At 36.4% G+C, this 12,197-nt stretch overlaps 1 protein-coding gene across 5 annotated transcripts in view; it reads right to left on the reverse strand.

Annotated features, from left to right (window-relative positions):
• NALCN (sodium leak channel, non-selective) overlaps positions 1-12,197 on the reverse strand; it is a 225,406-nt gene that overhangs the window by 99,564 nt on the left and 113,645 nt on the right. For all 5 annotated transcript variants that reach the window (XM_039389441.1, XM_039389448.1, XM_027730766.2 and 2 more), the window contains 2 exons: positions 10,441-10,608; positions 5,276-5,467 (listed from right to left, as the gene is read on the reverse strand). In XM_039389441.1, coding sequence (XP_039245375.1) covers positions 5,276-5,467; positions 10,441-10,608 — 360 coding nt within the window. The remainder of the gene's footprint in view (positions 1-5,275; positions 5,468-10,440; positions 10,609-12,197) is intronic.

The following is a 12,197-nucleotide window of genomic DNA, read 5'->3' on the forward strand; positions in this document are numbered from 1 at the left end:
CCAAGTGAGCAATCACACACATTGGGAGAGAAGTTAAACATCAGACTTTAATTTTTACATCAGCAACATCTTGACCAAATGTAAAGTCCCAACCTTTCTTTTGAACATATAGATCCCACAGAGAACAAAGGCTATCATGAACTAGAAGCAGCAGAGAAAACTGCTCGCAACTACTTTTTTTGTAAATTCTCTATGGTGGCTAAAGTTTTTGGTATATCATGTATTAGGAGAGACTAAACATGATGGCTGGAGTTTACACAGTGCCGTCTACTTTATGTTGCTTAACTATGGCCTTAACTAGCATCCTGCCAACCTGAATCCAAGATCCTCCCTTCAAGTTAGTGTCCCCTTACAGCCCTGCACACGGACTCTTTACACTGCGCAAAATACAAACTCTTATTACTGATTCATTTTCTTACAATAAATAATTTTCTCCCCATGGAAAACATGTAGAGAAGGAAGCATTTGTGATCTTTATCCAGGAGAGGCCTTGTGTAGCCAGCTGAGCATGCATGAAGGAAGCAGAAAATTCAGCCTCCTTTACAGCTGCCAGTGGTGCTTGAGGATGAAGAAGACAATGACCCCATCAGTGCTCAACACTGCCTCTCAGGTTCCCTTCGTAATGGGGAGGTGAAGCTAAACCAGGCAGCTGTCATTTCCCTGCACTCAGAGCACCTCTGGAGTGGCAGTTGTACCGGACTGGTGTGGCACTCCTTGCTGAAATATAAGGTGGGCACTGCATTAAGTAACATACCCCACTGTTGGTTTTAAAAACACCTGAGGGACTGGGTAACTGAACCAGTGCAGTATCCGTTCTTCTGAATCACAGTGAATTCCAATATTTTAATGCTTTTTAAAAATATATATTTTACTTAATTCTTCAAAGTGTAAAGATACTTCCAATACTGTGACCTCTCATTAATATAAGTACTAGATTAATGTGGAGAAGATATTCTTTGAACATCATAAAAATCTAATCTTCCATTTAAACCAGTTGTCCATTAAGCACATAGTTATATAAAATGACCTTTCAATATAATTTAAGTATTTTATTATACCATTTATGAAAAAAAAATTAGTTTTAAGTAAATAAGGCAGTGCACAATGAGTATGCGCCTTGCACCTAGCAATCTCCTTTGGAGCAAGTTATTTTTAGCTGAAAGATAGACTTCCCACTGTTTATTTTAAAATTAATTTGAAATGCAACTAGCTGACAGAATCAACATCTGTGAAGACAAGACTTAGAGATTTATGCAAATGGTGATTTTCTGCATTAATTTGAGTTATAGAAAAGACTGTCAATTTCTTTGAGTATTTATGCCCTATTACTTAATGAGCTGTTTTGATGATGGAAGTCAAACTACCTTTTTATTTATAGTAGAAGATTGGCAAAAGTTTGGTAGAATATATGAGCCAAAGCACCAGTTCTGATATCTTGTCCAACTATTACAGGGGTGGTGCCACACAAATTACCACTTAACAGTTATAATGTACTTGTCTTGTAACTGGAGCTTGTAGGGGACAAATCCCAATGGCCGTATTCATGGAAGCTGTTCTACAATCACTGGGATTTTTTCTGCAAATTAAGTTAAAGGGATTTAGGACATATTGCTGTAACTTCCTTGCAATCTGTTCTACCACCATAAACTTATGTTTTCCTCCTAACACAGTCATGAATGTGCAGTAATGCACTGAGAGAAGAGTAGCTGTCCTGTAAAAATGTGGCAGTCATACTGAGATTTTAACTGCATCAGACAATTAAGACTACATTGTTTAACTTTACAAATGGATGTTGCTTAGGTTGAGCTAATATTTCATATCTTGAACGTTCTCCAAGCTTAAGGCTAGCAGCAAAGATCTGGTTTTGTGAAGACTGGAGGATTTTTGCTGCTTGAGATCAGTTGGGCCTGGCTTTCATGTTGTAATGACCCATTCAAAAGAAAGGCAGCATTCCCAGCTTTGTAACCTGAGATACAGAGCAGTCAGCACATGGCCCCAAACTCCAAGAGATACCAGGACATGGAAGTCAGAGACACTAACAATGTGTTTTGTTCTCCATACAGTGAATTTTCTTAGTGGCCTTCTTACACTTGTGCCTTTGAACAGTTTTCCCCTCCCATTCCTTCTTCAGGGGCCCAGCCACCCCTGTACTTTCTCATGGCTCAATACGTGCAGCCCAAGAAGACATGGAAAAATAAGAGACAGCAGATGGGTTAAAAACATTATAGCAAACATCTATATTTTTATACTTGGTATTAGATAGAAAGCCAGTCCATTGGGCCAAAAGAAGTAATGGCCAAAAGAAGGGTGAAATTAGTGGCCATGGCAACACTGAGCTTGTGCCTATTCACTGTCATCAGGAAACCATGTGAAAACATGCAATTTAGAGGCATTAGCAAAAGGAGGAGGTCTACTTGTTCCAAAACCCATACTGTGCCTTTTTATAAAGCACTTAGAGTTTCAAAATGATTGTAGGTTTTGTCTGTTTCAGTGTAGAAAACACTTTACTGTACAAACTCAAAATTTAGCCTTTAATGTCACCATTTTTGTTATCATGCTTGTTCTCTCTGTATTTGTAATGAAAAAAATGCCACAGTAACAATGCTGGAATTTTTAGGTTTGCTATTCTCTGAGGGTAAGTTCCTAAAAATTTATCTTAGCAAATTCTGGTATTGCAGATCTCATATCATCTCTACTTTATATAGTATGTCTTCAGTCATGTTTTGAAAATAATTTTAATTGTCTTATTGTAAACTGATTCAGTGGTCTTTATTCAGGGCAGAAAATGTGAGATCTCCCCAACCTTTTCTAGGAAGTCACACTTCTTTGGAGGGACACCACTATTCACATAATCAATCACAAATTTTGAGTTCAAAATTTTCATTGACTTTAAACCTATTAAGAGATGTTTCAGTATAAAACTGCAAAAAGAAGCCATATACTGTAAACTATACACTTCTGAAACAATCATAACAAGGTGAATATGTATAAAAATAAAAATTAAATAAAAAATAAGGAGAGACTCTTACTTCTGGCCATCATATGAAAAATATTAAAAAATTTTCAATTCAGTATTGCTGGAACACTCCTTTATTGTTGGTAACAGGTCTTCTGATTTTCCAATACTTAAGTAAGAAAAGAGGAAACAAGTAAAGATATTTTCTGTTTGTAAAAAAAATGTATAATTTGCTGGAGAGAATATTTTCTCACTCTTCCAACATATATTTAGGATATTCATATATCTGTTAAAATTCAATATTCTAGAAGCTCTTATTGAAGTTTAAATGGTAACAGATTAAAATGCTTAAAATAATCCAAAACTTTATTAATGTATCAATATATATTGGTAATTTTTCATTGCAAGTGGATCTTTACTCAGATACAAATTTATCTAGTCAAAATGTGCAGGTGTTTGTGAATCTGTCTTATTTTAATCATACTACAATAACTCTTTGAGGACTTCCATTGCCATTTTGCATAACTAATAAAATAATTCTAAAACAAAATTCCTTGGTGATTTGAAATCTGAAGTTGGAGGTTTTTTTCAGAAGTTACACGTGGGAGTTGGTCACACATTAGAAAAGCTTAAGCTTTTTTTTTTTTGTGTGTGTGTGGTTTTTTTTTTTCTTTTTCCCTTTCTTCAGCATTTAAACAATTAATTATATGGAATTCTACTGGATGCTTTTCTAAGCACATTTTCCAAAATAGAAAGCATGGTGTTACATTATTCCCAGTGGGTAGGCATTTTTTGTCTCACATTTGATGGCCAGCTTCCCATACATCAAGTTCAGGTTGATAATTATAAATTGCTGCTTAGCCATTTTGTTTGCTAAATGCATGACCCTTGAGGCTGCCTTATTCATTGTTATTTAATCGTTCCAAACAATGCACTTTCACTAAAATAGATACATTGGATAACCAAGCTGGAATGACAGAAACAAATAAATTGTCACTGGAATCAATCCATGTACACTCAGTCTAATCCACTATTAAAGAAATGGCAGTATTTTCATTCAGAACAGTGTGCTTCAATAAATACATTAGCTCCAATTTCCACTGATTTTCAGTGTTCTGTTCTGAATTAATGTAATGCTCATAAATATCCATTATTTATACCCAAAAGGCAAACACTTATTTTGTCAATGCAGACTGATTTTATAACCCTGTGTAAGACAAGCATTCCTGTACAAATCAAGAACAACATGAAGATATAAATCATGTATAGACATTTTATATAAATTTTGTGGCTAATATTCACACTTGTGGGCATGAATCTTCTTTCTGTAACATGCTAGAGTACTGTTAAGCCATATGCTGTTGTGTCATCATCACAGTGCATAGGTAAAATTTCTCTATATTCCCTTGACAGCAGAAATAGAACACCTCACTCAAAGAAAGACGGTCTTCACTACAGAAGGACTACAGGAAGACTGTTATACCCAGAAAATACAATTCTTTTATCTATACATATGGAGATAAACTGCTTCATGGTTCTCAGAAGGAAAGGAAGATCACTAATGTAATAAAAAAATATGACAGAATGTGACTTGGTTTCGGCTGGGGTAGAGGTAATTTTCTTCCTAGTAGTTGGTACAATGCTGTATTTTGGGTTTAGGATGAGAATAATGTTGATAACACTCCAGTGTTTTAGTTACAAGCAGTACTTGCTCAGAGCCAAGGCCTTTTCTGCCTCTTACCTCATGCCACCAGTGAGCAGGCTGTGGCTGCACGAGGAGTTGGGAGGGGACACAGCTGGGACAGCTGACTCCAACTGACCACAGGGATATCCCATACTGTATGGCATCATGGTCAGCATATAAACTAGGGGGAAAGCTGGCTGGTGGCTGCAGATCGGAAACTAGCTGGGCATCGGTCAACGGGTAGTGAGCAATGGCAATGTGTGCCACTTATTTTGTATATTCTAATGCTTTTATCATTATCGTTTTCCCTTCTGTTTCTGTCGTACTAAAATTTCTTTATCTCAGACCATGAATTTTGCTTTTTAAAGTTTTTTTCCCAATTCTCTCCCCCATCCCAGTCAGAGGGAGGATTGAACAAGTGGCTGTGTGAAGTTTAGCTACTGGCTGGGTTAAACCACGACAGAATCACAGAATTATTTAGGATAGAAAGAACCTTTAAGATCATCGAGTCCAATCATTAATCCAACGCTGCCAAGTTCACCATCAATGGTAAGAAAATATCAATGATAAGAAAATAATAACAAGTAATGAGTAATCATTTTGAGTAATTAATGAGTAATGCTTTTTATACTTGCCCGTGGAAAGGTTGTAAATCTATCCAGTTCTTCCACAAAGCAAAACATCTGTAAACTGATTGCTGACATTACGATTAACAGGCTGGCAGTAAATACTACCAAACTCCCAAGTTTTTTTCCTGGTCCAAATATCTTGTACACAAAATCCTCCAAAGCAGGAGAAATCTTTATAAGCCGAACTACTCTAAGAACCTGCATGGAAAAAGAAAATACAACTGTATCAATGATTTGATTATTACATTAATCAAAACTTTTCAAAATATCAGACAGTCATGGCCAAAAATGGACTTGCAGCCCTGTAGTCCAATAAATATTAGGTCGACAGCACTTGTAACAGATGACAAGTTGTGTTAGGTTAAAAATATAAGACACAGAACATAAGCAGCATTTAAGCATATAGGCACGGGATGACAGCAGAAGTCTTGATAGTACAGACATGGGAGGACTGAAGGACCCCAAGGCTGTAAACAACTCACAGATCACTAAGAGTCATTGCAGAAATGCAATTGGGTAAAGCTGGTTTTGAGGTAACAATGGGAACAAAGACATAGGCAAAACATATGACAGATAGTAAATCTGAATGTAATGTGGAATTAGAGACCAATGGAGGCTTATAGTGTGTTAGCAAATATAAGAATGGCTCCAGGCAGGGGTCCAAGCACATCAGTCTAGATTTAGCAACTGAGAATCTACTGCAGTGATAGTAAATTGCTCTGGTTTGATTAGCATCACTTCTAAAAATTCATACTTATTCTAAGCGGACAGGTTCCTGAACAGTCTTTGAAGAAACCTCTGCTTTGAGCAGCCAGCTAGATGAGATTACTTTGAAAGGCCACTCCCAAACTAGATTTTTCTATGATTCTATAATGTTTGTTGTACCAGGTTACATATTCACATAAAGAACTGCCAAATCTTTCCATTTCAGTGATCAAAGGCAAAACTGTTTGGCATTGTGTACTATGTAACCTAGCAAATTTGGTAATGAACATATTTTGCTATTTGATATTATATATAACATGGGAAATTTTGGGTGGCATTTCTCAGTATCAGAGGAAAAAGCAACGTGTGCCACTGACATATTTGATAACTTGCAGTATTAGTACTGGCAGTAAAACTTTGATCATGTGTGGAACTCCTGACCCATTTACTGCTGAGTCCACTTGAAAGAGCTGTTTATTCTCCTATTTCTGCTAGTGATGGTGGCACAGTGACATGAATACCAGTATCATCAACAAGAGGCAGTGGCAACAACAGTAGTTGCTGAAGACAACAGACAGCAGCATATGAGGGAACTGAGATTCTGCAGTTCTTCAGGAGAAAAAGACTCTCTAGCCCAAGGTATCATCTGGATTTCCACAAGAATCATATTGTAATCAAAAGGTAGGAATTGCAGTGCAGTTATTGGCTGAACTATGTGCAAGTCCAATACAATTACTATGCTGTTTTTGGAGAGAAAATAAGTATGACAGTTGTTCACAGAATGAGATCACTGTACTTTGTAGCTTGCTAAATACTGTACACCTTTGGATTTTGCATGAAACTCATCTCCCTACCCATTTGTAAGGTATGCAGAATATGCTTGTCATTTAGACTTTACTGCAAAAGGGGAGGGAGAGAGAGAAAGTCGACTCAAGAGAGCAACTTATTCCAAACATACGAGATCCCTTGTGTGAGATGAGATGAGTCTCCACAGTCTTCAGTGGTAAACAAGAGTGCCAGATCAGAGGTTAGACTAGACTTTCATAACGTTAGCACAAGGTGAGATAAAGTCCTTTCTTTCATATAGGTACTGTGGTTACATTACATGAAACTGGATACCAAGGCAGACAGTGAGATGAGGGAGATTTCCAAGTACTATGAATATGTAAATATGGTGCCTTCTTACTTACAAGATTTACTCATGGTGTAAATGTTAGCTCTGTTCCCATCAATACTGGTTTCAACACAGACCCCAGTGAGGTGAAGATTTCACGCTAGTCAGTATTCTGTTTTAGATAAATGCAATTATCTGCCTTACTTTTTTCCCCTTTGGAGAACTTTATTGACCTTTAAGCAACACACTAATCTTATTGATACTATTTGGTTTATTCATTTATTTTCATTAGGTGACAAATTGAATTTAACAAAAGTACACTCTAATGAACATTTATGCATTTTGTGTAATTGGATTGCAAATTGTATTAAATTTGGGAGCTGTGGAAGAAGCACTATTTGGATTAAATATAAAGATATGTTAAAGAACAAATCAAAATGAATAATACAAAAGAGGAACCACAGCTTTGTTACAAAGAATGGCTGCATCTCCTACAAGGAATGATAGTTATTCAGAAAATGACTCAGCCATATTTTCCCCAAGCAGAAATACAGTACCATCTCTTCAGTCCAGTATAGGTCAAATTCTGTTTAAATCTCTCCCTTTTATGCTGGTTCATTACAGATCTCTGCAGAATTACGCAAAATGTGTCATTTCTCCACTAGTTTTGTGCCCTATGGATTATTGCCATGTAACAGTTCTTTGCTGTAGTCTTTCACAGAGGACTTTCCAAAGTGTTTTGAATAAATGCACAGTGAATGCAAGAAAGATAAGAGGGACAGTGGACAGTAGCCAGTGTAGTAAAGAGTGAATGATGTGTTGGCAAAAGGTAATGGTAAAGACCAATGAATAATGCAAACTGAAATATATGCAAGGAAGACTAGACATGCCAAACAATAAATCTGCTTGCTATCCTGGAATGTGTCAAGTAGGACTTCTGTTTCCAGTAATCTGTTTTATTCACTGACAAGGAACACATTTAACCTGTCATCATGAATACCTAAAGGCCTGGAAATCTGCCTAACATCAAGATGTATTCATGCAAAAAAGACTTTTTGACCTTGGTTGATTTGAAAATGTGTTATCTAGCTTGCCCAGAACTTAATTGCAGAGGAATACAGTGTGTACCTCCCTTACAAGTTGACATCAAAGGTATTCAACCTTCCTATCCTTTGCCTCTTAGGGGTTTTGGATTGCAAAATAAAACCCAAATCTTTCAGTGTAGCAGGTGTGATGGCTTGTAAAATATGTATCTTTCATACATTCTGGAAAAAAAAAAATCATATCTTGGAATCTTCTGTCATAAAAGTTAGCACGTTGTAATTAAACAAACACCAACTCAGCTCCACAAAACTAATTAAATCCATTAAAAAGAAAATACTTATTATTTTATTATCAACATCTGGCTACATTTTAATTACACTTTCAATCCTATGAGTTAGTGATGATGTTCCCCATTTAGTACAAAATATTCATAAGTTATACTTAAAATTCTTAGAAAGAAACTACCAGTCATAAGTGGACTCTTCCCTAATAAATATGGACCAACTATTAACCAAGTTGCTAACTTCTTTAACTGAGATCTCCCAGCTATGTTCCCTCTGTGCTTTTGACGCAGCAGTGCAATGGCATAGTCCTGACAGATCATCCTTTCTTGCAGGTTAGATGTACCATGCTGCACTGAGTAACCATATTTTACATATTTGGAAAGCAAAATCAATGCTATAATGATCTAAAAGTCTTCAAATAATATCAGGTGAAAGCAAAATAGATTTTTTTCACCTGAAAGCTTTCTTGAGCAGGTTTGTAGAATCATTCAGAAAAAATACAGGATGACATTTGCAGAAATCTGAAAAGACCATTATACTTCAACCCACACTTGGGGAGTACTCATAGTACGTGTCACTATAACTAATCAAATTGATTGACAGGACTCTGTTGGACAATTTATTATTTTCCTTTATTAATTATTACTTATTCACCATGCCAATCCATTGTTGAATAATGATATGAATCCTTTATTATATATATACTTAAAATTCCCTTTCTTTAGCACTATAGAATATAACACATTGTAATGAATCCCAGTGCTTTCTCCCAAAACTGGAGTAATCCCAGGCACTTCAGGGAGGATGAATGGGGAATTAGTTGGGCTGACTGACAGGCAGAATCAGAAGTATGAATTAACAAGTCTTTTTTTTGTCTCTCCTACTCTTCCACAAAGTGAAAATGTAGGAACAGCCTCAAGAAACACACTTTCCCTCTAGATAAGGAATGGCTGAGGAGCTTAAAACCCAACTCTAAGAAGATTCTGGAGAAATGACCTCAGAAGACCCACAGTAACTGGAGCAGAGCCTCTTAGTTAGGCATGTGACTGTCACAGAGATGAAGATTTGGAGGAGCAGCAGCAACTGTACTGAGAACTCTGGGAGACCAGCCAGGAAAACAGTGGTGGACACTACAGGAAGGCAATGTTGTAAACAGCTGTATACAGGGTCAAGGCTCAATGAAAGACAGTGAAGAAACTAATCCAGAACTTACTGAACAGTGCAGCTCAGATAAGAAACAGGAGTTACTGAAAACAGAAAGGATTTCTCAGCAAAGTTAGAAAGAATCCTATTTCTGTAAATCCACCCAATTGATGCCTTAAGCCCCTAATGTTTTTTTTTTATTTTTCTAATATTTGTAAGACTGGTAAGAATTGTAGGTTTTAAAAGCAGAAACCCCTTTGTGCCTTGTTCCTTTCCCTTGTTTACACATTCCCTAACCCTCTTACCCCATTCTATGTTACCATATCAAACCTACCCCTGAATTCAGTAGCAGTGTTTAGTCTTTTGTCAAGGCAAAGGCCTAGACTGTTTGGAGAACAGCGTATCAGGGCCTAAACCACAGAATACGGTCAAGAATTAGGTAATCATGTACCCTTGGTACTCTGATGAAGCTGAAGATGATGAAGGGGGGGTCCCAAAATACACCCCAGACCCATTTCTCAAGGGGTGGACCCGGGGCGGTCCAGAGGAAAGGCCAAAGGGTGGACACATCTGGGATTGGATGGATAATGTTATAAAATGTAACCTCTCAGGCACAGTCGGCATGCGTCCTATAACATCTACTGCCTTGGCAAATAAACCCTTTCTTATCTCACCCCTAATTAACTGCTCCGGAGATTTTTTTCAGCACCAAAATACACAGGCAACACAATGAACACAGTTAAGAACAGAGAGATTTGTTACCTTAAAGTTATTCTCAAAATGAGTCAATACTGTGAGAAAATTGACATTTGTGTGAAATGTTGATGGGTTAATGTTTTAAATTGATATATAGGGTAAAAAGTAAAAGTAGATGATCATACCTGAAAATATGTAAATTGAGAATGATAGAGGTCTGGATAAATATGGAGAGTAGTTCCAATTACAAGCAGCAATTCAAACTTGTGAAGAGATGAGCTGATGTATCCTGTGAAACCCAAACACCAGATCTTCAGAAGAGCTTCTAAATCAAACAGAACTGTGAAAGCAACCTAGATAAATATATAAGACAAGAAAGATGCATTCAAAACACTGAGTTAAATTAGAAGTTTTTATGTCATGATGTCTATAGAGGCTTTGTAGGGCAAAAATAAAGATCTTCATAACATTTAACAAAACCAACCATATTCTAAACAAAATAAACAATAATAAATTTCACTTTATGAAAATTTCTGAAGACTCAATGCAGACAGGTAGATTTCATGGATTGGAAAGCATGAAATAATAAATCAATCCAGCTGATCTTTAAGTTTATGTACACATATAAAAAGGAAAATATGAAGAGATTTATTTTTTCAAAATACAAAGCAATATAGACAAGCCGCCTGAAGAATTTTAAGAGACCTCAGGAACAAATCACAGTTTAAGGTCTCTAGTCTGAAAATTGCTATTTCAATTTCCAAAAATATCCATAGAAATATGACAGTCAAAACAGGTAGCAAAGAAGTAGTGGGACTTAAACACCTAAAACAAATTTAAAAAAGAGACGAAATTCAAATTTAGTCCAGAATTGGTTAATTTTCACAAAGGTGTTAAAGAAGTTGTGCCTAGTAGGAAGTTACAAGAGAAGAAATCTACTTGTAAGGATTGAATGAATTTGGGGTTCTTCCAGAGGCTTTAAAATATTTGCACAGTAAAATGCATAACGTTCAGCTTGGACAAAAGGCGACAATTTTGAATAAGTTTACATCTTCAAAATTTATTTTCTCTTACTTCTCCCACTACCAAAAATACATCTGCCTAGACACACTTCTTCATCACATACCTTCTTATTTTACCATTGTATGTACTCTAGATGCTCTCTCCCTCACTCTCCAACAGCCAGGAAACCCAATGGAAAAGATGCTTTTCCTTGCCTCAGAAATGTTCCTCTCTGACCCTTTACACATGTTGGGGCTTAAAAGAGACACTAAAATAACATTAGGTCACATCTAAATACAACTAATACTTTCAAAGTGCAGTACAAGTATTAAGGAAAAACAGCTTAAATCTCCTTTGAGAAAAAGCCTTATTAGTCTTTTAGACTAATTGACTGTGAATCATAAGGTTTACTAGATTTGGTAGGGTATAAAAAATTTAGAGACTAACATTTTAACTTTGAATTGACAGTGACAATCTCTGGGATGCTGCCTTAAGTACTTATGTTATTTAAAATTTAAACTCTACAGTCCATCAAAAATATACTTATCAACATAAAAGAGGGAAGTTGTGAGATAGCTAAAAAAATTTTACTTATTTTATGTGTACAGGACTGCCACAAGAAGGAGTGGAGATGGAAATTAAACGCTGAAGTTTATGTCCTACGTTTATTCCCCTAGTCCACACACCTATTTACAAGAAGTGCTACCAGCTCTATCATACAGCTTCCTCAAGGCATGCAAAATAGTTATCAGGCTTCAAATGTCTTCTGAATGATTAAATCAAGGCAAAATGCTTCACAGCACTCCAAAAATCTCTTCACATTAGGAAAGAAAGACTACTAGAAGTATTTGTGTGCTTTCAGTCATAGGGACAATGTAGGGACACTTTCAGGCTCTTATTCTCAAATGGATCTGGTCAGTTTTTCAGCCTGCGCTCTGGG

The sequence above is a fragment of the Pipra filicauda genome, unplaced genomic scaffold (genome assembly GCF_003945595.2).
Source record: "Pipra filicauda isolate LSUMZ 115617 unplaced genomic scaffold, ASM394559v2 scaffold125_size2111803_pilon, whole genome shotgun sequence".
NCBI lineage: Eukaryota > Metazoa > Chordata > Aves > Passeriformes > Pipridae > Pipra > Pipra filicauda.